This window comes from Apis mellifera, linkage group LG3 (genome assembly GCF_003254395.2).
Source record: "Apis mellifera strain DH4 linkage group LG3, Amel_HAv3.1, whole genome shotgun sequence".
NCBI lineage: Eukaryota > Metazoa > Arthropoda > Insecta > Hymenoptera > Apidae > Apis > Apis mellifera.
This window is the reverse complement of record NC_037640.1, coordinates 11,977,708-12,001,402: the sequence shown is the minus strand read 5'-3', so window position 1 is coordinate 12,001,402 and position 23,695 is coordinate 11,977,708. Positions and strand designations below refer to the sequence as shown.

Below are 23,695 nucleotides of genomic sequence, written 5' to 3'. Positions count from 1 at the left end.
GGGGATAGGAGAGAAGCAATGGCAACGCTGCGATAATTACAAAAGAAGTATTACCGAGCGAGCGAGCGAGCGAGCGAGAAAGAGAGAAAGATAAATAACGTTTCCTTCGCTTCGCAAGGAAAGGAAAGGAAGAAGAAAGAAGAAAAAGAAAAGAAAATTCATTATACTCGTATCTTCGCTACGAGAGCAAAACGGTACGAGAGCACGGCGTAAAAATCGTAAAAACGTTATTTCGTTTATTCGCGGTTTTCCATGGGGAGTAGGTAGTCGCGGCGCTGTGCTCGGCACCGGAGCGTGTTGGTACCAGCAAGTCGGCCGATGGCGCGCGCGCGCGCGAGAATCCAGCATATAGAATAGGTCACACCCTCTGGGGACCATTATTGCCGAGCACTGTACGTGCACGTGACTTGTATAGGGTCGAGACAAGTGGGTTGGTGCAGTCGTTACTGTTGTCCTCGGTACCCCCTGCTCGTTCAACGACCCCGCATGTATGCACTCGCCATGCCGCCATGTACGCGTGCACGCATGCATGCACGTGACGACGTCGTCGTTGGGAGGCTCGCCGCTGCGGGGAGGGGCGAGGCGTAGGACGGGTGACTACGAAAAACGAAGAGGAAAAAAAAAAAAGAGAGAAAAGGAAAAAAGAAATCCAAAGAACTGATTTCGCCTCTTTTCTTCCGACCGGCCCGTTTTTTCCGCCCGAGGATGCGCGCCGCCACGCGCGCGAGTCCAACAATCGGCCGCGTCGTGGTGAACCGGTATCCGGGTGTTCGAGCATCGAACGAGGAGAAATAAGGAGATTTAGAAAGGAATCAACCACCTATTGTCGAGTATTGTGTGTGTGCATGTGTGTGTGCGTGCGCGTGTGTGTGCGTGCGCGCGTGCGTGTGTGCGTGCGTGTGCGTGTGCGTGTATGTGTGTGTGTGTGTGTGTGTGCGTGCGTGTGTGTGTGTGTGTGTGTGTGTGTGTGTGTGTGTGTGTGTGTGTGTGACGAAGAAAATATAAAGAATTTCGAGAAATTCTCACGAGGATAAATCTGTGTGACGCTTAAGTGATCTACAATGGAAGTATCGCGCGCGACTCTTTTTATCGATCGAAAAAAGAGAAAGAAAGAAAAAAGAAAAAAAAAGAATACGTGTCGTAGCGCGAGAAAGGGTTCGAGTTTTGAAAAATGTCATGGCGATTCGTCGAAGGTTACGTGCGCACGCATTACGTGCGCGGCAGTTAGAGGCGCGCGCGTGTTAAATCGAAACTGCGCGAGGCACGGAAGCGGCGGCGGCGGCGGCACGGGTCACGTGGGCTAGACCAAGTGGGACCAAGGGTCACGAGAGACAGGAAACGGTAGTATTGTATGCCGGATGTCGTAACTTCCGAGTCCTTTGGCCTTTCGCGTTCCCCTTTAGAGAGACACGCGAGCGAGCGAGCGAGCGAGTATGAGCGATCGCGGTGACACTGCGATTCAAAAAAGGGGAGGGAATTGGAATTTCGATTGGAAAGAAAAATCGAGGAGAAAAATTTCGGAAGCGCGGAGTCGAAAGATGCAGAAGAGTGGCTGGCGAGCGCCCTAACGCGCCCTCCTCGAGAGATCAGCCGAGCGAGCGAGCGAGCAATAGAACGAGAGAGTGTAAGTGAGGTCGTACCGTCGAGGCTTTCTGATAAGAGGGACAGAGAGAGAGAGAGAGAGAGGGAACGAGGGAAAGAAAGAGAGGCGGCGGCAAGAAAGGGTGGGAGAGTGAGAGAGAGGGAGGGAGGGAGCGAAGGAAGAAGGGAGAGAAAGGGACGGTGGCGAGAGAACGAGAGGGAGGCAGGCGCGCGCGCGCGAGCGCGAACGCGCGAGGGGCGGAGGGAGGGTATAGTCGTCGTGAGCTCCTTACAGTGCATTGCCTTTACGATCCCTCGAGTCCCCGTCACACCCCGTGCCCCGACAAATCGCGTACGACGTGCCTCTCATGAAGAGATCCACGAAACCAGCCTCGCCGTCGAGCGATTCGGGTCGTCGAGATTCATCGAGAGGAAGAGTTTCTGTATGCGTGACAATGAACACGAAAGTATCGGCGAGGTGTGCGTCCTCTCCTCTGGCCACACATAGGGTATATACCGCACCCCATGGGCTAGAGTTCTGATCTTTGCTCTTCGAAGCAAAAGAGCCGATCTCCTGCGCGGCGACGTTCTCCTTTCGTTCCCCTCGAGAACACTGAACTCACGTCTACTGTCTACAGTGGAGACTTTCACCGGAGTACGTTGTACGCGTTTCGAGGGTAACAAGATTATCGTGTCGGTCTTACTCGATTCTCAATTTACGTTTCTCATTCTATATGGTTATGAATTTCTTTTTTTAAACTTGTTCTATGATTATCATCGGGCGACACGTCGTGTTCTCAAAGCGGAGTCTATACATTTATCATGAATTTTTTATCATGAATGAATTTGTGAAACGCCTAAATATTCATTGGAAAATAAAAAAAAAATCGTTCGTCAAAAGCGAGTATGAATTATAGGAAATATTTCCAGGTTCTCCGAGATATGTTCCTATTCTTTTGTTCAGGTACCGAGTTGCTCGTACACCTCCGAAAACGATTTACAAGTCGAAATGGTTTATAGCATCTAAAATAGGTTCTTCGAGTAGGAACTTTCGAAACAGCCACGTTTCACGGCGCACGAGCGCCTTCGCAAGAGGGGAGCACAAAGATGTGTTCGTCCCCATCCCCACCACCCCCATTCACTCCATCTTACTCGGCACGTTTCTCATCTCGATGTCACGACAAATACGTCGCTTCCTTGTCGTTTGCATCTGATATATTACATAGATCGACACGTATTGCGTGTATACATGTGCATGCATTTATCTTTACAATTTTTATTTACATCTCGTACCATGGAGATTGTGATAAAGAAAGTCGGCAAAGTAGGAGAAGAATGGCTTACGGAGAAGTTAACGCTAGTTTGATAAAAAAGATGTATCGTCCAGTGTTAGTCAAGTAGCACTGGTAGTACCGTAACTCGTGGATTTGTCGGTTGTCCTGTTTCACCTGTACTTGCAGTTCACGCTGGTTCACGCCCTTCTTCTTTTACATCGCTCTCACTAACGGTTAATCGACGTCGACCACTTCTTGCGTTCGAAAGAAGAAAATTGAATGTACATGCAGCGCCATCGAGTAGCGAAATCGAGTAACGAATTTTGCCGCCGCCTTCGCTTCTTCGTTTCGCGAAGTTCGGCTAATTATTGTGTTTGAAAAACGCAAATGAGACAAATTATGAGAATTCGAATCGATTATTTGCATGTTTGAAAAAAATGGCATTGTTGCTCGATAAATTAAGATTGAAAAAGATTGTAAAATTATCCGTTCGATATGTTGCTGGTAGTACACATGGAAAAGATCACTGGGTTTGTATCGCTATAACCCTACCTTAATCTTGTTAAAACATGTTGAATATTCTTTTTAAAAATTCGTTTAATAAAATAGACAATTATTTTTATAGTCTGTTATAAGGAAAAAAAAAACTACAAAGGATAAAGCGTTAGAATACTTTGATGATTTTTATGCAAATGTTTATAAAAACAATTGGAAGGACATACGAACTGCGTTATTAAAAAAAGAATCCAAATATTTGGCTGTTGTTAATAATTTCAGTGATACGGAAAAAATTCGATCTAATTTGGAGGTAAATCGATAACAGTATTAAAAATCATAAAGTTATAAAATAAAAATTTATATTAAAAGGAGAAATAAAATTATTACAGCTACTTGGTGCATTAAATTTAAGAAGTGTATATAACGTACAGAAAAAAAATGTAGATTTTTTTAAGAGTAAAAGAGAGGCCAAGTATGGTAAATCTGATGATGATATACAAAATTCGATAGAAACTGAAACATCTTTAGATCGGATGTCAGAACTTCAAGCAGCTAATTATCCAAATTTATTAGAAGCTGAAACTGATTCTGACAAAACAGATTCTGATAAAAAAAATGAAAATATACCTATAAAATTACAATCTATAGATGCAAGTTTAAATGATATTAATATAGACAATACTCGTATCGTTGATTCATCTCTAAATTTATCTATGCTTCATGAATATGTGCCTACTAGCAAATTAAAGGGTTTGTTTAATTAATATATTTTTTTTGTTTAATTAAAAAAAAAATTAATACTATATTTTTTAATAAATAAATTTTATAGGCTTAGATGATTGGGTTTTGGAATCTGATCATTATAAATTTTATACCAAGGCTGATGATTTTAAAGTAAGTGTTGAGAATGAGCATGTTTTGCCATTTCCAGAACATTTACACGTATATACTTTTGAAAGAGATAATTATACTAGATTTCCAAATCCTAAAAAAGGATCTACTGGTGTATTAGGTTTGTATTATTTTAATTTCAATAATAATAAAGCTAATTTTCTATATTTTATTAAAATATTCCATTAATTATGAATGAAATATATAATATTATTAATATATTTTATTTTTATTTTATCTTTTAGATTATTATTTATTTGATGGAGGATCTATACTTCCTGTATTAGCTTTAGATATACAATTAGGTGATATTGTACTTGATATGTGTGCTGCACCTGGAGGAAAAGCTTTAACTATTCTTCAAACTCTCATGCCACGTTTAGTGATTGCTAATGATGTTATCGAATCTAGAATAAAAAGAATTAAAAATGTCATGAATCAATTTGTTTCAAATATTTGTGAGAAAGAAAATATGTTTCTTATAACGCAACAAGATGCTAGAACAATCAATGAAAATGGTAGATATAATAAGGTGTACATCTTAATGCAATGTCTTTTTTAGTAATGTTTAATATTTTATGAAAATTAATATAAAATTCACATTTATTAATTTTTTTAGATTTTAGTTGATGTCCCATGTACAACGGATAGACATAATTTACATACTGATGAAAACAATATTTTTAAACAAAGCAGGGTTAAAGAAAGATTAAAATTGCCAGAAATTCAATCTGAGATTTTAGCGTCGGTAGATGAAATATATTTCGTATTTTTCTATTTCGTAATAAATAATTAATTTTTAATTTTTTATAGGAATGCATTGAAATTAGTATCAGTAGGGGGCACAGTAGTTTATTCAACATGTTCTCTTAGTCCAATACAAAATGATGGTGTTGTACAAGTAGCATTAAAGAAAGCTTGGCAAGAAAATAACTGTGTCATGGTTGTGAAGTATGTATTTTGTATATTTCTCTAAATATATTATTACATTGATATTATTACATATATATATTATTTATATTATTTATATTAATTTTTTATATATTATATGATTCTTGTAGAGATATGACAGAAGCATTGTTGCCCTTACGATGCATATATGACTTTGGCAGAATTGGTTTAAAATATGGTCATATTGTTATACCCACTTGTCATAATAATTGGGGTCCGATGTATTTTTGTAAAATAGTAAAAGTACAGTAAAGATAAATGAGTATTTTTTCTATATTAAATAAAAAAATATTTAAATTTGTACTTTTAGTGTAAATATTATTATTATATATATATTTAAATATATAAAATATTATCTTTAATAAATAATATTTAATATTGTATGTGTATAATAGTAATAAAAAAATATGTTTTATCATTCGTTATGGTAAATATAAAGTATGAAAAAATTTTCATATAAAAACAAAAATGTACAACGATGTTAAATCTATGAACGAATTCCTTGTAAGAATAAGGATTATTAATGATAATTTTTTGTACAATATAAAGTCAAAATTGAATTAAAAAGCTATTCAAATTGTATGTTTTTGAAAGTCACATTCATTTCTTAAAATCTTCTTTTAATGGTAATGTTTGATTACTGATTTCTTCATCAACTTTAGTTTTATTCCAAGATTGTTCTTCTCCATTTCCAAAAATAGTGTAAACTATTATTTCAATTATGTACAAAACAACAGTTATAAAAAATATAATTCTCCATGCTCCTATAGTTTGCTATAAAAGAAATTGAATAACAATAATAACGTTAATAATGATATTATCATTATTGAAATAAGATATTTTACTATTTAAACACATACATTTCCGTGCGTTAATTTTCCAACAAATATAGGCACTACAAATCCAGGTATAGTGGCAATACAATTTGTAATCGCAACGAGAGTACCGGCGAAATTTGGAGCAATGTCAATATGATTCGATAGAAATCCGCTGTACATTCCACCAATACAAGTTACTCCAATGGTCATTAAAGTAACAGCTAATGTACGATTGCATCCAACATAAGATACTCCTATTAAACAAAGCATGGGAACAACAGATGCTAGAAGTAAAAATTTTAATTATATATAATAATTATTATAATATAATATAATATATAGAACTTATTTTATATATCCAAAATATATAAATTTACAGAATAATGTCCCAATTTTTCTTGATACTGTTACTGAAATTAATTTTTTATCCTGCATTATGGCCAACACCTTACTAAGAACCATAGTGAAAATCCACATACATAAAAATGGCATGGAAGAAAGACCAGCATTCTATTCAATAAAAAAGATAATTAAAATTATTGTATTAAACAATTATGATATTGTTTAAATTTCCAATTTTTAATTTACAGATAGTTACTCACAGAACTCATATCGAATTTCAGTATTTGATTCATAAAAGTAGGAAGCTCTATAAGTAACATGTACCATCCAAAATTACTACAGAAATGAGCAATTAAAATTGCCATAAACGGTTTAGATCGTAACACTGCACTCCATGGAACTGATAGTCTCTAAATAATGACACAAAATATATTATATATATATATATATATATATATATATATATAGAATCATGAAATTTTTTTTTAATATTAAACGAACTTTATGTTCATTGCTATTCCTATTTTGACCTAAAGATTGCATAATGTAATTTTTTTCCTCTTCACTGATAAGCTTCGTTTGTTCCTCTGGGCTATCCGCGATCATAATCCACCAAACGGTGCACCAAATTAGACAAAGTACACCTTCAATGTAAAATATCCACACCCATTCGAAATTCGCAGCCAATATTCCCGTTAAGAGTATAGAAATCACAGTGCCAAGTGCAGTTCCTAAAAAGAACAGAGATTAATATATATTTGTACAATTAAAAAAAATATATATATACACATGTTTTTACCCGCGTAAACGATCGAAGCAAGAACGCTTCTCTCGTTTGGTGGCGCCCATTTAGCGATCATAACGTGCATTGCCGGAAACGTTACACCCTGCAATTTAAAAAAAAAAAAAAAAAAATATTTTCTACTTAATTCTAATTAAATATTGAACAATTTTAACCGACTAACCCCACCGATTCCTTGAAGAAACCTCATCACGATAAAGAGGGAATAATGCGTTTGTGCAGCAACAGGTGATAATATAGATGCCACTACATTTAGAAGTACCGATCCATTCATCACCCATTTGGCGGATAACAGCTCGGCCATTCGTCCCCCCGGAAGTAAAGACACCATGTATCCCCAAAAGTAGGATGACAGGATAAGGCCTTGTAAAGGTTCGTTCCACACGAATGGACCATCCTTTAAATAAATTAAGTAAAAAAAAAAAAAAAAGTTCACAGTGTGGCGCGAAATTCAATTCGCGAAATTTTTTTCAAAAATTTTTCCTCGAAAATGATTCCACAAATTCGTGATTCGTTATTTTAATGAAATTGGACGACAAATTATATACCTCGGTGGTGATTTTCGTCGTGTTGGAAGAAATATCATGGTGGTGGCATTGATCGGCTATGTCGGTAATTACATTAGTCGCGTTGCCCGATTCCAGTTGACGCAACGTGGACAGCTTTACAGCGGTGTGGTTCACCATAGCTACGATGGCCACGCTCACGTTTACCTTGAAACCGTAGATAATGGCGAGCCCAATAGAGCCCATAATCGCCATTACGTATCGTATAGGAAATCGTATGGGATTCCCTGTTTCTATAATAATTATTCGTATTCGTTTTAAAGAATGTTTTAAATGTTTGTTTAATGGATTGTATTAATGGGTTAAGCAGTGAGCCTGCCTTTCGGCAATGATAATGATTAATCGATAATAAAACATCGCGCGGAAAATCGTATACGGAAAGAGTGTACGAACGAAAGGAGGACGTGTCGTTTAGCATGAAGCATAACCGAACGTGTTTTCGAATATTTTACTTCTTCGCAACCGTTTTTTTTTTTTTTTTTTTTTTTTTGAGGTTGTTATCGTACAATTCTATCTTACGGACAAATAAAATTAAACAATAATTTTTAAAGAAATGTTAAAAAGTTATCGTGATCGTAAAATTAATATCGGAAATTTTTGTTTCAATTTTTAATTATCATTTTGAACGGCAAAAGATAGACAGTGTGAAAGAATTGTTGTTCGAATTTCACATTTCTATCGCGCGTGATATTCGATGAACAAGTTTATTATTATTAACAATAATGAAAAAAAAGGAAAGGTAAGCTTTTTGTACAAGTTTTTTTTAGACTTTAAATACTTTTCTTTTTATTCCACGCATTTATTTTCAGGCCAATGTAGGTCAAGAAAACGTGTTACAAAAATATTTTTTCTTTTCTTCTTCTTTTTTTTTTTTTATCGCGCAAAATATATTTATTTCGTGTCAAAATCGATGAAATGTTTGAATAACGAATTGATGATTTTTTTCACAGATAAATCATCGACGACAATATCGTTATCAATTACAACAACTATTTAGAACCACATAAAAATTTATATATGAATGACTAATGACTAACATGTGTCATAATAGATGCATAGAGTTGCATCAACTCAAATCATATTTGAGATGGAAACATCGTGATTTCAAAATTGTTTTATCTTGAATTACATCATGTGTTACAATTTTTCAAAAGAATTAAAAATTTCACAAAAAATATTTTATTTTTTTTTTTTTAACTCGATATACAAAACTTATTTGGCGAAATTTTGTAAAGTAAATTTAAATTCCAAAAAATTAAAAATTTCACAAAAAATATTTTTTTTTTTTTAACTCGACATACAAAACTTATTTGGCGAAATTTTGTAAAGTAAATTTAAATTCCAAAAAAATTAAAAATTTCACAAAAAATATTTTTTTTTAACTCGATACAAAACTTATTTGGCGAAATTTTGTAAAGTAAATTTAAATTCCAAAAAAATTTCACAAAAAATATTTTTTTTTAATTTGATACAAAATTTATTTGACGAAATTTTGTAAAGTAAATTTAAATTCCAAAAAAATTTCACAAAATTTTTTTTTTTTTTTTTAACTCGATACAAAACTTATTTGGCGAAATTTTGTAAAGTAAATTTAAATTCCAAAAAAATTTCACAAAAAATATTTTTTTTTTTTAACTCGATACAAAACTTATTTGGCGAAATTTTGTAAAGTAAATTTAAATTTCAAAAAAATTTCACAAAAAATATTTTTTTTTTTTTTTAACTCGATATACAAAACTTATTTGGCGAAATTTTGTAAAGTAAATTTAAATTCCAAAAAAATTAAAAATTTCACAAAAAATATATATATTTTTTTTTTAATTCGACATACAAAACTTATTTGACGAAATTTTATAAAATAAAGTAAATTTAAATAAAAATTAAAAAAAAGAGAGAGAAATGAGTTGCGACAGAATATTTTGGAGTAGAGGACACTTGAAGGTCACAGAGATAGAATCCTAGATAAAGGGTAGAATTTCGAAAATCGAAATCCAATCAACTTTTCCCGCTTTCACGAAGTCATCAATGTACAATTTCTCGGATCGGAATCACACTATAAACGAAAGGCTATTATTACTTACCCTTGAGATTATGCTTTCCAGTCATAGTTTTTTATTCCCTCGAGTCAACGACTGATACGTATTTTCTCTGCCTCGAAATAAAACGTAACGAAAAAAAAAGAAAAAAAAAGAACCTTCGTAAGAGTAATTTACAATTTTTTTTCTTTCTTACAATTTGTAATTGAACGCGATACACAAGAAATAGAAAATTTTTACAAGAAATTCACAAATATATATATATATTAATCGTCGCTTAAATTAAATCTTCGATTAAATATATATTCGAGGAGAAATTTAAAAATACGATTCACGATACGATAAGAATTTTAATCGATTATTAGATGTAATACAATTTCGAATTAATTTACGATTACTCTGTTTGCTCCCACTTCGTTTCCTCGTTTCCGCGCGATATGCTACTGAACGCGATACATCAGATCCTCGAAACTATACGAAGGAAAAACGGAGCGTGCGCCTCTTCTATAAATGCCATAGGCGCGTGAACGCAGGCTCAAATTCATCGTTTTTCGAATGCTATCTTCGCCAGTGCGACGATGCCTAACGTACATTTCCGAACCGTTCATTCTCAGAACGTGTGACTTTAATGAAATGCATGCACGTAAACTATTTGACGGATCACGTGATTAACATTGGATTCCTAATACCCGTAATAATATTGCTTTAATATTTGCATTGTTTAAATTATGTAACAGTGAATAGATATTTATTCGGATTTTCTTTATTATTATTAAAATAGTTTTATTCGATTTAAAATTTTAATATATATATATATTAAATTCGATCAAATATCACTCGTAATATAACTCGGATATAAAATTCTAGCTTTATCCTTATCTAGAACGATAAAAGAGTGGAAAGACGAGGGATAAATTGAAAGTTAAAGCGTTTGAAGAAACTTTACGATGCATTGTTTCGGGAAACTTCTTCCTCTTCTAAACATGTGTCCCTGATAAATAATATCGTTTAAAAATTAATTGAATAAACAAATTGAATAATTTGAGTGGGAAAAAAAGAAAAATTTTTTCAATACATTTTTATGATTTCGTAAGATTCGAGTTTAAATTTTTCCATATATATAGTAAATGCAATAATTGAAATTTCAATTTATCGTTGATTTGATTAAGGAAGGAAGCTCGTGATGCGAAGCAAAATGAAGTTGGATTCGTAAATAGGTTACAATATATACATATGTCGACCTAATCAAAATTTGCAAATTGACAGTATGTAACAAAAATAAAACGATGACATTTATAAATTCCAATGTATAAAAATAAGTTCTTTTTTTGAATTTTAATGAACGAATAAGTAAGATAGAAACATGAGCGAGGAATTGGCGCCCGACCCAACCCTTGAAGAAATATATACATGGATCGAGCAAATACAATTTTCGAAACCAAAGAAAAATCTTGCCCGAGATTTTTCCGACGGCGGTAATAATAATAAAAATGAAAAGAATTTCATTCGTTCACAGTTTTTTTTATTATTATTTTTGTTTTTTTTTTTCCTAATTGGCTTTAATGTAAAAACTGTTTTTTCTTCTTCCCTCCCTCTCCCCCCCAATCGACATCCAATCCATCCAGTTTTTATGGCTGAATTGTTAAAACGGTATTATCCTAAACACATCGATATACATAATTATGTTCCTGGAAATAGCGTAGCGAAAAAAATAGATAACTGGTGTACGCTAAATCGAAAGGTGTTGTCGAAGCTCGATATTAAAATAGGAAAGGATATTATCAATAAATTGGCAAATTCGCAACCTGGTATTATCGAGAAAGTTTTAATCGAATTGCGGACAAAAATTTTAAGAGATTGTAACGCGGAAAGGAATACGTTGTATTCCGAGTATCAGGAGAACGAGAAAACAGGTAAAATGAATTGATTAATAAATATGAATTGATCAAATTAATTAATTAAGTTTCGCAGCGAAAATTTGTTGTAATATAATTTTTTGAGTGAAATTTTATTTTCTATATATATATATATATAAAAAAAGAAGTTGTTAAGTCAGTGCTCAATACTGAAGAAGTAGCGAATAAAACTGTTCCACGTCACGTTTTCGTTCGGTTGAAACAGGAATTGGAAGAAAAAAATGAAATGATAAAAATGCTTCATCAAAAGGTATCTCATCTCGAGTCGTTGATCAAACTGAAAGATCAAAGAATTACAGATCTTACGTCACAAATAATAAAACCTGTCGAGCAGAATACACCAAGATCTGTAAATCTAAGTTCCACATCTAATGTTGTATCGAAGCTTCGAACAAAAATTATATAGATAATTAGATTATTTTTGAAACAAATGTCGAAAAACAAATGTTTTGAAAAATATTTTGAATAACAGTGTACTTCAAAAAATTATAATTATTTATAAACTTTTAATTAATATATCATTTTAACATAGTGTACCACATCTTGATTTGTTTTCTTTTTTCCATATTTGGATTACAATTTTTTATATTCCTATCGTTACAGATTCTTCTCATCTATAATTAAATCTATGTTGGTTTGTCGTTAGATTTTTGTCGACACACTTGTTAAATGCTCGTTACAAAAGTTGATAAAATTGTATCGACGTAATATTATATATTACTTATATGTTTCTTAATTTTTAGACAGATTGTAATGTAAATAGAAATTTTTTATATCGGTGCTCTCATGCTCGGTGGTGAAACCAAAATCACACCGTCGCCACGTACAAAAAGCATAGAAATATTCCTTTTAGTAGTACGATACACTTCCTCGTATGTTTCTTCATCAATTTCTACTGTGGTTACGGTTTCCTCTGCTTCACCCAACACCATATTCAAATGTTGGTCGTAAGCCTGTAGATTAAAGAATTAAAAAATTTTATATTTCATTAAATTTTTCTTTAAATTGACATAATAGAAATGTATATACAATGGACGGATGAAAAAAATAATATTTACATGTAATCGTCCCCTTAATTCTCTCTCGTTTCTCATTTTAACGTATATTCTTTCATCAAGACTCAATCTTATAAGATCTAAGGGTTCTTTAACATTTATCGCTGGTACCTGAGAAATGAAAACATATAAGTGAGGTTATTCGTAAAATTTTTAGAAATATACTTGTGTTTGATCTTGGATTTTATCAAATATGCTCACTTCGTCCAAAAACAAATATACACGAGGTTATAATAGGTTAGATTCGTGTTTAAAACTTTAAATCGATGCTTTTACCTGTTCTGTCTCGTCAGCCATGATATAATTAAATTCAATATTATTTATTTATTTTTATTCTTAATTTATAAAACTAGATTAACTTTTTATGTTTATGTTTACAAACAAATATAAATGTTTAGTTTACTTTCTACAAAATCAACTATTGCGCGGCATCATTCGGATAAACCGGCAATATTATCATTTCATGATATCAAACTATCATCCGGCAAGTGGCGCCATACAGTTTCTTCAACAATTATCCTCCTAATTTATTAAAATTTCCTTAATCGTTGAATAAATATTCGTTGTATCGTTTTCGTTGAAAATAACGAATTAATTATATCTTTCGATAAAATATCTTTTTCATAAATACGAATATATTCCATATAGTTTTACAGTTTTTATTTTATATCAAAAAATATTTTGATTTTCCCGCGTAATTAGTTATCAGCTTATCCGCATCGAGGAATGGGCGCTACTAGTCGACGATAGAAATCAGCGTAGCTTGAGGTATTGCTAGAGTGAACGAGCGCGAGGGAGCGAGCAACGCCATTTTCTCAATTCGCGGGTGAAGACTGTGCGCGGTGTGTGACTTGTTTGATAAAGTTTATCCACGATTCCGCTTCACGACGCCGAAATTACGGGCTGTCCGACGGCCCTGGTGTATTCACCAGTGTTATGCATAGACACGCGGCCAGCTGTGCGGTAGATATGGTGAGTTCAGAGAGATCGAAGCGCTCCCGGGAGACGTGACGTCTTGTCAGTCGGCCTTTTCCCATTCCCCCTTCTCGGTGAGCTCCCGCAGGGATGGGTCGTGCAGAGTTGTCGCTTATGATAACGTAACATAAACTAAACGGTAAATCGAACGCACAGTTTACAATCCTTGTCGATTACGTTTTCACGTGTGATAAAAAGAATCGTGGTGGAATCAGGAGCCCGTAAAATGTTTCGTTCGGGCCAATGGGCGGAGGTTTAGGGCGGCACATGGCTGTTGGGGCGCCGGCTGTGCAGGGGGTGGTTTTCCCGACGCTAGCTCGAACTGACGAAAATTCAATTCTGTTCTTGTCAGTTCTTGCGATATTCTATGCGTATGTATATCTCGATCGTGATCGCGTGTAATTGCGGCCGGTCACGGTTCGGATAACAAGTTCATAGTGACAGTGGAAAGAGAAGTACTCCGTTATATGTCTCGATTTTCTTATTGAAGAAGAGAAGTAGCCGGAGGCTTCGGCCTTTCGCGGATTACGCGCGTCTCTCTTGTGTGCTATAGTGTTCTGCATTTTCTTCACGTAAAGCTTGGACAAAGGAACCAATACTGATCACGGACGATCTCTGGGAGAGAAATATTCGACGATCTTTGTGTTGCTGCGAAGCAGGGACAACGGGTAACGTAAACTCCTTTCATATATGGTTTTTGTAAATTGCGGTATCGTGTGAATCGTTCAATTTGATCCTTCACGATGATTTATTAATGGACCGTTAGATCTCGTGGAATGTGTCCGCGTCAGTGTATTATCGATCGATGCTTGTTGACATACAGAAGACTCTTCTTTCGTTTTTTCTTCAAAAGTGTGATATAATATAGTTATCTTTACATTTATAGCGTTCACTTTTATCTTTCGTTCGATTCGCATTGGCGTAACGTTTCAGAATTATTTCTTAATTTTCTACATTTATGTAATTGATTACAATCAAATAGAATCAAATGTACTTTTTTTTTTTAAATTTTAAAACCGTTACATCGAAAATCGAATTTGTCACGAATTTATTCTATTATTACAAATGCATTGGATATACACGGTATGATCCTATGTTACATAGGCGCTTGGTGATTAAAATTCGCCGTGACATTCATGCGCCAATTAACTCGCCCGGCCTTTCGACCTTGTTGACATTTTAAACGTTTTCTGCCCTCTCAAGAAATCCGATAGCTAACTTCGCACGTATATATACTTTCAACAGTTGCCTCGCTAATCTTGGATCATCTTTTTCCGATAGGTCTTCCTATATCGTTTATCATTTTACAAATTCATTTTCCTCGATATGAAACTTCGTATTCAAGATTAGTAAACCCGTCTTACATTTAAATTTGTACGACAGTAGTTAGCCTTACGTTGATGTATCGTGTTACTTATTGGAAGAATGAAATTAAAAAAAATGAATATATCATTTTTTATTGAACTCTTCATTCAAAGTATTCTTCGATTTATAATTAAAGAAGTATAATATCGTATAATTAGTAGTAGCGATTAAATGTAATTTATACGTTGTATATTTTCGAAGATAATTCTCGATGATTTGAATTTTTACGTTGTTTTTATCTATATTTTATTTTATAGCGATAATTTTATGATATAAAGAAGCGATAAATTTACGATACGCGTTTTACAATATTATGCACTGGGTACCCGATTAACCGGCTTAATTGAGACCGGGCAAGCCGGTTAAATCGAGACCAATTGGATAATTCGGAGGCCATGATTAAACTAAATATGGTTATTTATAGAAATTCATCTATATTCATTTTATAAATAAACATTATTTTTTTTAAATATAACGATATTTTTATCTAAATTTATTATGCTAAAATTTATAATAAATAATCGTAATATATTCTTATTATAAAAATAACGATTTAATTGAATTAAAAAATTATCTACTTCTTTCCGTCGAATCGGATTCATATCGAAAGCAGTTAGTTCTGCGCACTGTCACATTGCGCAGGCAGTTAGACAGTAACGCTCTAATTTATATTGGACCGCTGTGCACTCGATAAATTTCGTCGTAAATTACGATTCGAAACAAATTGCGCGTTTCGAATTCATATGGATTTTTTTATTTTATCCTAAATTTATTATTCGTAGAATGTTTAGATAAAAATGAAGTATTGAATTTTTTCAAAATAGATTGTATAGTTTCGCGTTTCTTTTTCACTACGTTACACAAGTAATATAGATTGTTGTATAATGTATCGTGTGAAGTTGCGCGCATACGCTCACGAACACGTGTCCGGACACGCGACGTGTGCGGGAGAACGAATTCAAAATAACCGTGTGTTTTATGGGTGGAGTACCGTCGAGATATTTCTTTATTCATGAGTGCAAACGACGAAGCGGCACGGCGTGCATTAATCCCTTGAAATCGTCGCTCGACCAAAGCGCACCAAGCCGAGTGTGTTTTTAACGCTCGTCTGCATTGAAACGCTTTACGCGGAAAACCGAATTACGAATTTATGCGACGGATAAACACGTGCATCGGGACCCTTTGAGAAACTTATCCGTTTACCCAAGGTGGAAAGCATTGATAGTTGATGACATGTTATTATACATAGATAGATGATACACGTTTCGTGTATAAAATAATTAGGGGATTGATCAGTTTTCCTAATAAAATATACTATCGAATAAAGTCATATTATTCGATCATTTCTCGATTATATCTATATTTAAATTCATAGATGTCAAAAGAGACGAGTATCACACTGAAATAAGATTAAAAATTATTCTTAACGAATGGAAAAATAATTATTTATTCATTCAATATATTTAAATTTATATGAATTATTCGTTCTTTCAAAAATGAATTTTTTTCTTTCTTTCTCCTAAAATGTTTATCTACGCTCGCTTTGCTTCTCGATGCGCTTTCACACACTCGAAAGTCCATTATACCGATTTGCGCGTAGCGTATTAAACCATGCACGTCACGAGTTGATATTTAGCCGATGATTTACGAGGCTCGCTACGCGCAAATAATAACGGCTATCCCGTCCTATAGTGATTCACGTGCAAAAGCGGGGATGAAGTAATGCGACTGTTTGTCACTGCGTGAAAAAAAAAAAAAAACTGATTAAACAACAAGCGAAGCGCACGATCCAGGTTTCATCGTCCCGTGTGGGATCCTATTATCGATACGTCCCCCGAGAATTCTTTCAAACGCGAAACTTCAATTGCGCGTGAAAACCGAAACACAATCATTCATTTCACAATTAAATTTGCTTTCTTTGTTATACGTATATTGTTTCTCGCTAGGGATTTCTAAATAGATTTTTATTATTTAATTGCTTACAATTGTTCGTTATTTATTTATTTTAGGGATTTCTGGTTACATTGCTTGCCAAATGCTTACTTATTAATTCCCTATAACCAAAATTTCGCACGTCCAAGTTTCCCTATAACCGTAATCCTACCGTTCCAATAATTTTACGAATGGAAACGCATTTTGAGGGAATGTTGATCCTTTTGGTGGACTGTTTACGACGTAACGGTGCAAATAGTGGAATAGTAGAATAATTATCGAAACACGGTCGAGCGATCACCATCTCGGAATCCGGTGTGTTATCGCGATAACTTTCCACTTTCTATTTTTTTTTATTTTTCCCCTCTCTCTCTCTCTCTCTCTCTCTCTCTTCCAGTTTCCAGGAAAAATGCATTGTTTCGAGATTCGCGACGATGTCCATTGGCGCTTTTGCCAAACGGCGGTATGCGGCAGAATAAATGGGGAGGAGGGGGCGGGACGACTTAACTCTAGGATTCCACGATCGAGTATCGAGCGTTGTTGCCTAATCTAGCGCGTTTTGCATCGCCGATCTGTTTGCCGCCACTTTCTTACGTGCTATTAAATACTTGGCGCGTATTCGCGGATTTTATTTATCTCTCCCGCTATTTAAAATCGTTGTTCGCAATCCAATTAGAAATACTTGTGTGTAATAAAATTGTTTCCCAATCGAGAAGAAAATCGAAACAGATAAATTATATTATTTATTCTAAAAAAAAACGTAAATATTCAAAACAAATATGAATTAAAATATATGCGTGATTCCGTCATTTAAAAAATTTTCTAGTAGTAAGTAATCGTAGTCTTCGGATCGGCTCATCGTTTCGGATTGACTTTTTCGAAAGTAACAATTTGATTGATCGATAGATTCGTGTGAACGTTTCCGAGAATTTTACACGACATTGAAATACGGAACGGAGGTTATTGACACGGCATTATTCATTATTCACAGATAATTGGTGTTTATCAATCTTGTTTAACATTAGCGAGAGCTAATTCGTTTCAACAACAACAACAAAAAAGAGAAAATTCATCGTCAAGTTTCGATATATAATACCAAATCGATATAATTGCGACAAATTTATCCTCACGAATAATTCTTCTCCTCGATTTCAACGATTCGGATACAATTCGTTTAATTAATGAATTATCGAGGCTCGCTCGGCCTCGCTCTCATCGTTCCCTCCTTTTCTCTTCTTCGTCCTCTCCCTACCACCGCTCGTTACGCTCTTCTTTCATCTTAAATACGCAACGCTTTAAATTTCTCCGCGGCGATCCGGTATCACACCAGTCCGACAACTTTTTCCATCTCGTGTAACGATTTTCGACCTCTCTCTCGCTTGCGTCTTCTTCTTAACTCTTCGTCGTCCAGTTTTATAATATAATACGCGATTTTTATAAGATTCGTTTAAATTTCTGTTTTGTAATTTTTCTTTTTTTTTTTTCTTTGAATATCCATTCTTTTATTTATAGTATTTATGATATTCTATTATTTTATATTTTATTGTATTAATATTTATTTTATATTATTATATTTATAATATTCTATTATTTTATATTTTATTGTATTAATATTTATTTTATATTATTATATTTATAATTTTTTTCTATTATTTTATATTTTATTATATAATATTTATTTTATATTATTATATTTATGATATTTTTCTATCTTTCTATTATTTTATATTTTATATTTTCTTGTATTAATATTTATTATATAATATTTATTTTATATTATTATATTTATAATATTCTATTATTTTATATTTTATATTAATATTTATCATATAATTTTTATTTTATATTATTATATTTATAATATTCTATTATTTTATATTTTATATTATTACATTAATATTTATTATATAATATTTATTTCATATTATTATATTTATAATATTCTATTATTTTACATTTTATATTTTATTATATAATATTTATTTTATATTATTATATTTATGATTTTTTTCTATTATTTTATATTTTATATTTTATTATATTAATATTTATTATATAATATTTATTTTATATTATTATATTTATAATATTCTATTATTTCATATTTTATATTTTATTATATTAATATTTATTATATAATTTTTATTTTATATTATTATATTTATAATATTCTATTATTTTATATTTTATATTATTATATTAATATTTATTATATAATTATTTTATATTATTATATTTATAATATTTCATATATGAATCGATAAAAATATGACAAGATCGCTCTCGTATTAAATTTTATTATAGTCGTTTTCAAAAATAATTTCATTCCCCCAGAAATTAAACGATAAATTTGGAAAATTATATAAAAATTATATATGTAATAACGAACCCTGTAATTAATTATCCTTCAATTAAGCGACATCGTCTCCCCTTTGAATTAACCGCGAACTTACGAGAGAACGAAATTACGAGAGACGGCGGAAATTTGACTTAGAAATTGCCATAAGCAGCAACATAGTATCGTCGTCCTTAGCACGGATCGAAAAAGGAAAAAGAAACTTAGATAGAATTGTAGAGTATGATCCGCTTAACGGATTCTGGGAGGGAGGGAGAGAGAGAGAGAGAGAGAGAGAGAGAGAGAGAGAGAGAGAGAGAGAGAGGCTGTCTTGATCGAAAACCTTCGTATCCTTGTTTCCTCTCTTGTCTTTTCCTCGCAGAGCCGTAAATCGTTTTTTTCTCCCCCCCCTCTGCCTCTACAAGAAAAGTTAACCAAAGCTGATCTCATCGAGAATTCATTCCGTGGAATTGAAATTACAAGCCTGTTAACATCGATAGAATTCGACGAAATCTCGAGTTAAAAATCTCTAATCGATCGATGATAAATTATGAATTATCGCGACACGTTACAAATCGAATAAATAATAAATCGATATGTACATTTCGATAAACCGAATTATCGAAATATTAAATATGTATATAAAAATATAATATTGCGCATTATATATCGAATTATACAACGAATATATTTTTTAAAAATATTGAAAATATAAAATTAAAAATAGTTAAATCGAATAATTTGTAATTCTATATTTAAAATTCTAAAATTTCGAAGCGGATGTATTTTGAAAATTGAGCGTAAGGAGGAGCGCTTGAAGAGCACGGAGCAATCGAATTGGAGCAATGAACGCGACACGCATGTGGAACGCAAGCAGAGACCGCCCTCGCCACGTTCGTCTTTGCCCTGCATCAATTCAGAAGACACTGTTGCGCAACGTTCCTACGCGGAATACTACCTACCTGACCGCGTTTTCAGACGCGGGAGAATCCGAGAAATCGGGTCGCGGTTGCACGCCTGTATTAAAAGCACGCAACGAAAATATTTGGTTCAATTCAGATAAGTTCGAATTCGTTGACAGGTGGATTATTATTATCAGAGATCGTGAAATTTTGTAAGACTTTTATTTCGATAAAATATATCTTTCATTCGATCGAGAAATATTCCTTCGATTTGTTCCAGCTGGCAACGTGGGAACGTGTTTCTAATAAATAGAGCAGAAACGTTGCTCTATTATTGACCGTATTCCTTAAAGTGTATACTTTGTGATAAAGCGTATTTAAAAACGTCGGTAATGCAGTTGAATACCGTGTTGTGCGTTGTTGCGAAATATGTAGATCGTGAATTGGTTTTAAAAATTGACGAGGAAAGATATTTTTTATTACACAGATACGTGATAATTTTTTTTTTAAATATATATATATATATATTTGATCGTCGTTGGAGAATCGAGAGAATTGGAGAAAATGAATCCGATAGAATAAAGTGATCCGTTTATTTGGCGTTCATTTTTCGAAAGTGAAAAGTGGCAGTAAATTGGCGATCACTTTGCAAGCCTTGTCCGAGTGGCATTGAAACCAATTTTGATATCAAGGCAAATGCCTCACGGCATGGAATAAAATTGCTGCTCGATTTCTCTTTACGAGCTGGCATTACGCGATTTAGTTATCTCGGATAAGATAGTTGATCAGAGATTTTGCATAATGAACATCAATCTTCCTTTCGATCGCCTAATTTCGTTCAAGAGAAAGCAAAGTAAACCATTTCTCTATCGTTTCTCCTGTGAAAAAATTATTTTCGAATATCACTTTCTGATTTTTTTTTTATTCGAGTAATTCTAATCGAATATTCTAACCGATAGGTTAGGTTAAATTAATTATAATCGATTAATCCAATCTTCGAATATTATTTTTTTTTATCGAAGAGAATAAATTCTAATTAAAGTTCGATCGATAAATTTGCTCGAGCCCTCTTTAGAGCTATTCTAGAATTAACGCGATGACACTTTTATACCGAAGTACCGAAGCTATAAACGATAAAGGTTATGTTCGAAGTTAATTTCCTACTCGATAATATATCCTCGTCTCTTATATCACTTATATCACATTTTTAAAATCAACGAAATAAATATCAGAAAATTTCGTCGTTTGGAACGATGGAGAGATTACAAAGATCCGATTATCCACGTGCACGTTGCATGGGATACGACGTTGATCTGCGCCCGTGTAAGCAGCTGCGGTCGAAGCGCGCAGGCGATGAAAAGTATCCGTTTATAAGAAAAAGAGCCGAGAGCGATTCGTGACATGTATAGCAGCGATGTTTGCGCGTTCAATTTTATTGGCACTCGACGTGCCGCGAGCCGTAAGTGCTCCACGTTAATTATACGCAAGAACGATTAATTTAGATGGTGTCGTGTCATTGCTATCGCTGATTCGTGCTTACGTTGCGAAGTGGCGTAAATGATTGGTCGAGGGTTGAAGTCGACGGTCGCGCTATCTAGGCGAAGAAATTCGATAACACGTGGCTATACTCTTTTAACACATTAGACGTTTATTCGCCGCGAAACGTGTGGTATTTCTTTGTTCGATATTAGACTGGAAAAAAAATTTAATTGTTTAAAATAAAATTTAGATGAAACGAAAAATGTAATTTCGTAAATATTTTAAGATAACAATTAGATTAATATAAAATAATTTTTATAAATTAAAAATTAAAATTTACTCTGTTGAATATATTCATCGTTTAAAAACGCACGAGTTTAAAATACTTGAAGGATGATGACATTTGACGATACCTTTTAATTAATCATGACCGTTCTATGTAGTAGTTGGTCGAAGGTTGTGCGCTCCGTTCCGATAAAAGAATATTATATTTTTACAACTTTTTTCTCTCTTTCCTGATCCATATTTAATTCCACGAGCGAATCTCGTTTTGATCATCGATTTATAACAACATGTTACTTTTTACACGATAACCAAAGATTTATTTTGATATTATGTACGCTCAGCTTAAATACATAAACGCTTATAAACGCCACTTAACGGTACAAGTATAGATAATACGTCTATTAACCGCACGCTTAACAAGTCCGATTTACAACATTATTGGCCACAAATTACTTTTCAAACTTTATTACCCGTCTCGTATCTAATCGAATAATACATTACAATTATGCTTGTCAATTATAACATATTTTTCAATCGAAAATAATTTCAATCTTTAGAAAAAAAAAAAAAACAGTATAACGCCTGGTCGATAAACGAATTTCGTTTATCGTATGTCGATATTAAAAAAAAAAAAACACGCGCGAAGAAAATAAATAAGTCGAGAATTCGGTGGCTTTCTCCTCGATTGAAAGTCCGCAGTTACCTGCCCCTTCGACGAACTCGCTATTGCCAATGACCTGAATCGTATTCATCGATTCCTCCTCGCGTACCCTGTGTTACCGATCGCCACACTGACATCAACTCCCGTAATATGAGCCGTATGGTTCAGCGCGATGCAGCTGCGATGCTCGATCGAAGCAAGCCAGCCAGGCCCATCGTCCATCGTTGCGTGGCACTTTCGCGTTGACCTGGCTCCGAGCCAACTTTTTTTTCCTTATACTTCTCTTTCCCTCATAATCGCATCTCGCCGCCGTTTCTTTGCTCGCGTTCTTTCTTTATCCTCCTCGTTCCCTAGCACTTTTTCGTGCTTCCCGCGAGGGGAGAGGAATTCTTGTACGCCGGGATAGTTATTACTTACTTTTCCAATGCTCTCTCGAGATGAGAGGCTGCACGAAGGCCGGAACTTGTTAAGGGAAACTTGGCGGGAATTTTATATTTGTTTTTTATTCTCCGTTTATTCCGCTTTGTCTTTTTGTTACAATAATGGTAAGTTGGATAGTTTTTTTTTTTTTTATTAACGTTATCTTGAGGAAAGAATCGTTTCGTTTGATATATATATTCTCTAAATTTTTATTCTTGGGTGGAGATATAAATCAATTGTCTAAATAATATATATCCTTTTATTATTAATAATAGAATATTGTATTTATCCTTTCCTGAAAAATCGAATATAGAATATCAATTTTTTCCGATAAGAATTCGCGAGAAGGAAATTTCAGTCAGAAAACGAGTCGGTGAGAAATTTTTGGCCACGAGCATCGATAGAGGTTGCGCAAGAAAAACTCTTTCCAATTCGCACTTACAACGTCTCGCAATACCCTCTCCCCTCTCCCCTGCCATGATTTTTCCACAAGAAGTGTGGTTCTCTGAAACACTTCCGCGAACGGTGAAGTGACGTAAGTATCCTTCAACAATGCGACCACGAGTGCCATTAAATGCACAAATGCATCTCGAGTTTTTTCCGCATCGCGC

General features: G+C 33.7%; 5 protein-coding genes and 1 long non-coding RNA gene across 9 annotated transcripts in view; 4 read left to right on the top strand and 2 right to left on the bottom strand.

Annotated features, from left to right (window-relative positions):
* Positions 1–2,708: 2,708 nt before the first annotated feature.
* LOC102655259 (5-methylcytosine rRNA methyltransferase NSUN4) lies at positions 2,709–5,498 on the top strand. Of its 2 annotated transcripts, none has more exons than XR_411215.3 (8): positions 2,709–3,385; positions 3,481–3,663; positions 3,743–4,103; positions 4,183–4,365; positions 4,490–4,776; positions 4,864–4,992; positions 5,058–5,195; positions 5,306–5,498. XR_411215.3 is itself a non-coding variant. In XM_006568458.3 (8 exons), exons 1-8 carry the CDS (start codon positions 3,293–3,295, stop codon positions 5,445–5,447), a joined length of 1,512 nt encoding a protein of 503 aa, XP_006568521.2. In that variant the 5' UTR covers positions 2,740–3,292; the 3' UTR covers positions 5,448–5,498. The 2 variants fall into 2 exon arrangements, 1 of the variants encoding a protein (XP_006568521.2); XM_006568458.3 differs by having other exon boundaries at positions 2,740–3,385; positions 4,864–4,988.
* LOC410920 (putative inorganic phosphate cotransporter) lies at positions 5,189–10,250 on the bottom strand. Its single transcript, XM_394396.6, has 9 exons — positions 9,805–10,250; positions 7,706–7,956; positions 7,321–7,554; positions 7,155–7,242; positions 6,857–7,086; positions 6,616–6,765; positions 6,391–6,523; positions 6,056–6,297; positions 5,189–5,969 (listed from the first exon to the last, which is right to left on the bottom strand). Exons 1-9 carry the CDS (start codon positions 9,827–9,829, stop codon positions 5,796–5,798), a joined length of 1,527 nt encoding a protein of 508 aa, XP_394396.2. The 5' UTR covers positions 9,830–10,250; the 3' UTR covers positions 5,189–5,795.
* On the top strand, positions 7,963–9,017 carry LOC113218628. Its single transcript, XR_003304280.1, has 2 exons — positions 7,963–8,462; positions 8,674–9,017. It is a non-coding gene; the product is annotated as an uncharacterized LOC113218628 (long non-coding RNA).
* A 582-nt stretch (positions 10,251–10,832) lies between the features above and the next one.
* Positions 10,833–12,405, top strand: LOC102655189 (sperm flagellar protein 1-like). The gene is made up of 2 exons (XM_016911423.2): positions 10,833–11,672; positions 11,801–12,405. The coding sequence occupies exons 1-2, from the start codon at positions 11,123–11,125 to the stop codon at positions 12,079–12,081; spliced, it is 831 nt and encodes a 276-aa protein (XP_016766912.1). The 5' UTR covers positions 10,833–11,122; the 3' UTR covers positions 12,082–12,405.
* On the bottom strand, positions 12,162–13,191 carry LOC725401 (U6 snRNA-associated Sm-like protein LSm3). Its single transcript, XM_001121255.5, has 3 exons — positions 13,007–13,191; positions 12,734–12,841; positions 12,162–12,628 (listed from the first exon to the last, which is right to left on the bottom strand). The coding sequence occupies exons 1-3, from the start codon at positions 13,025–13,027 to the stop codon at positions 12,446–12,448; spliced, it is 312 nt and encodes a 103-aa protein (XP_001121255.1). The 5' UTR covers positions 13,028–13,191; the 3' UTR covers positions 12,162–12,445.
* Positions 13,192–13,491: 300 nt separating this feature from the next.
* The window catches only part of LOC410922 (wiskott-Aldrich syndrome protein family member 3), a 41,757-nt gene continuing 31,553 nt past the window's right edge, over positions 13,492–23,695 (top strand). Inside the window, exon 1 of one of the 3 annotated variants that reach the window (XM_006568455.3) lies at positions 13,492–13,702. The gene's annotated coding sequence lies outside the window, so the exon portion shown is untranslated. Of the gene's footprint in view, positions 14,374–23,695 lie in introns of all 3 variants that reach the window. The other 2 variants (XM_006568453.3, XM_006568456.3) reach the window with 2 other exon arrangements.

Bases quoted from the DNA above. Each gene is read 5' to 3' on its own strand.
- LOC102655259 (XM_006568458.3), top strand. From the start codon at position 3,293: ATGGCATTGTTGCTCGATAAATTAAGATTGAAAAAGATTGTAAAATTA. The intron at 3,664-3,742 runs GTAAATCGATAA...AAATTATTACAG, and splicing joins AAATTCGATCTAATTTGGAG to CTACTTGGTGCATTAAATTT. The intron at 4,989-5,057 runs GTCGGTAGATGA...AATTTTTTATAG, and splicing joins ATTCAATCTGAGATTTTAGC to GAATGCATTGAAATTAGTAT.
- LOC410920 (XM_394396.6), bottom strand. From the start codon at position 9,829: ATGACTGGAAAGCATAATCTCAAGG. The intron at 7,555-7,705 runs GTATATAATTTG...ATTTATTTAAAG, and splicing joins CGACGAAAATCACCACCGAG to GATGGTCCATTCGTGTGGAA. The intron at 7,243-7,320 runs GTTAGTCGGTTA...TTTAAATTGCAG, and splicing joins TTCTTCAAGGAATCGGTGGG to GGTGTAACGTTTCCGGCAAT.
- LOC102655189 (XM_016911423.2), top strand. From the start codon at position 11,123: ATGAGCGAGGAATTGGCGCCCGACCCAACCCTTGAAGAAATATATACA. The intron at 11,673-11,800 runs GTAAAATGAATT...ATATAAAAAAAG, and splicing joins TCAGGAGAACGAGAAAACAG to AAGTTGTTAAGTCAGTGCTC.
- LOC725401 (XM_001121255.5), bottom strand. From the start codon at position 13,027: ATGGCTGACGAGACAGAACAG. The intron at 12,842-13,006 runs GTAAAAGCATCG...TTCATTTCTCAG, and splicing joins TGGCTGACGAGACAGAACAG to GTACCAGCGATAAATGTTAA. The intron at 12,629-12,733 runs GTAAATATTATT...TTTAATCTACAG, and splicing joins AATTAAGGGGACGATTACAT to GCTTACGACCAACATTTGAA.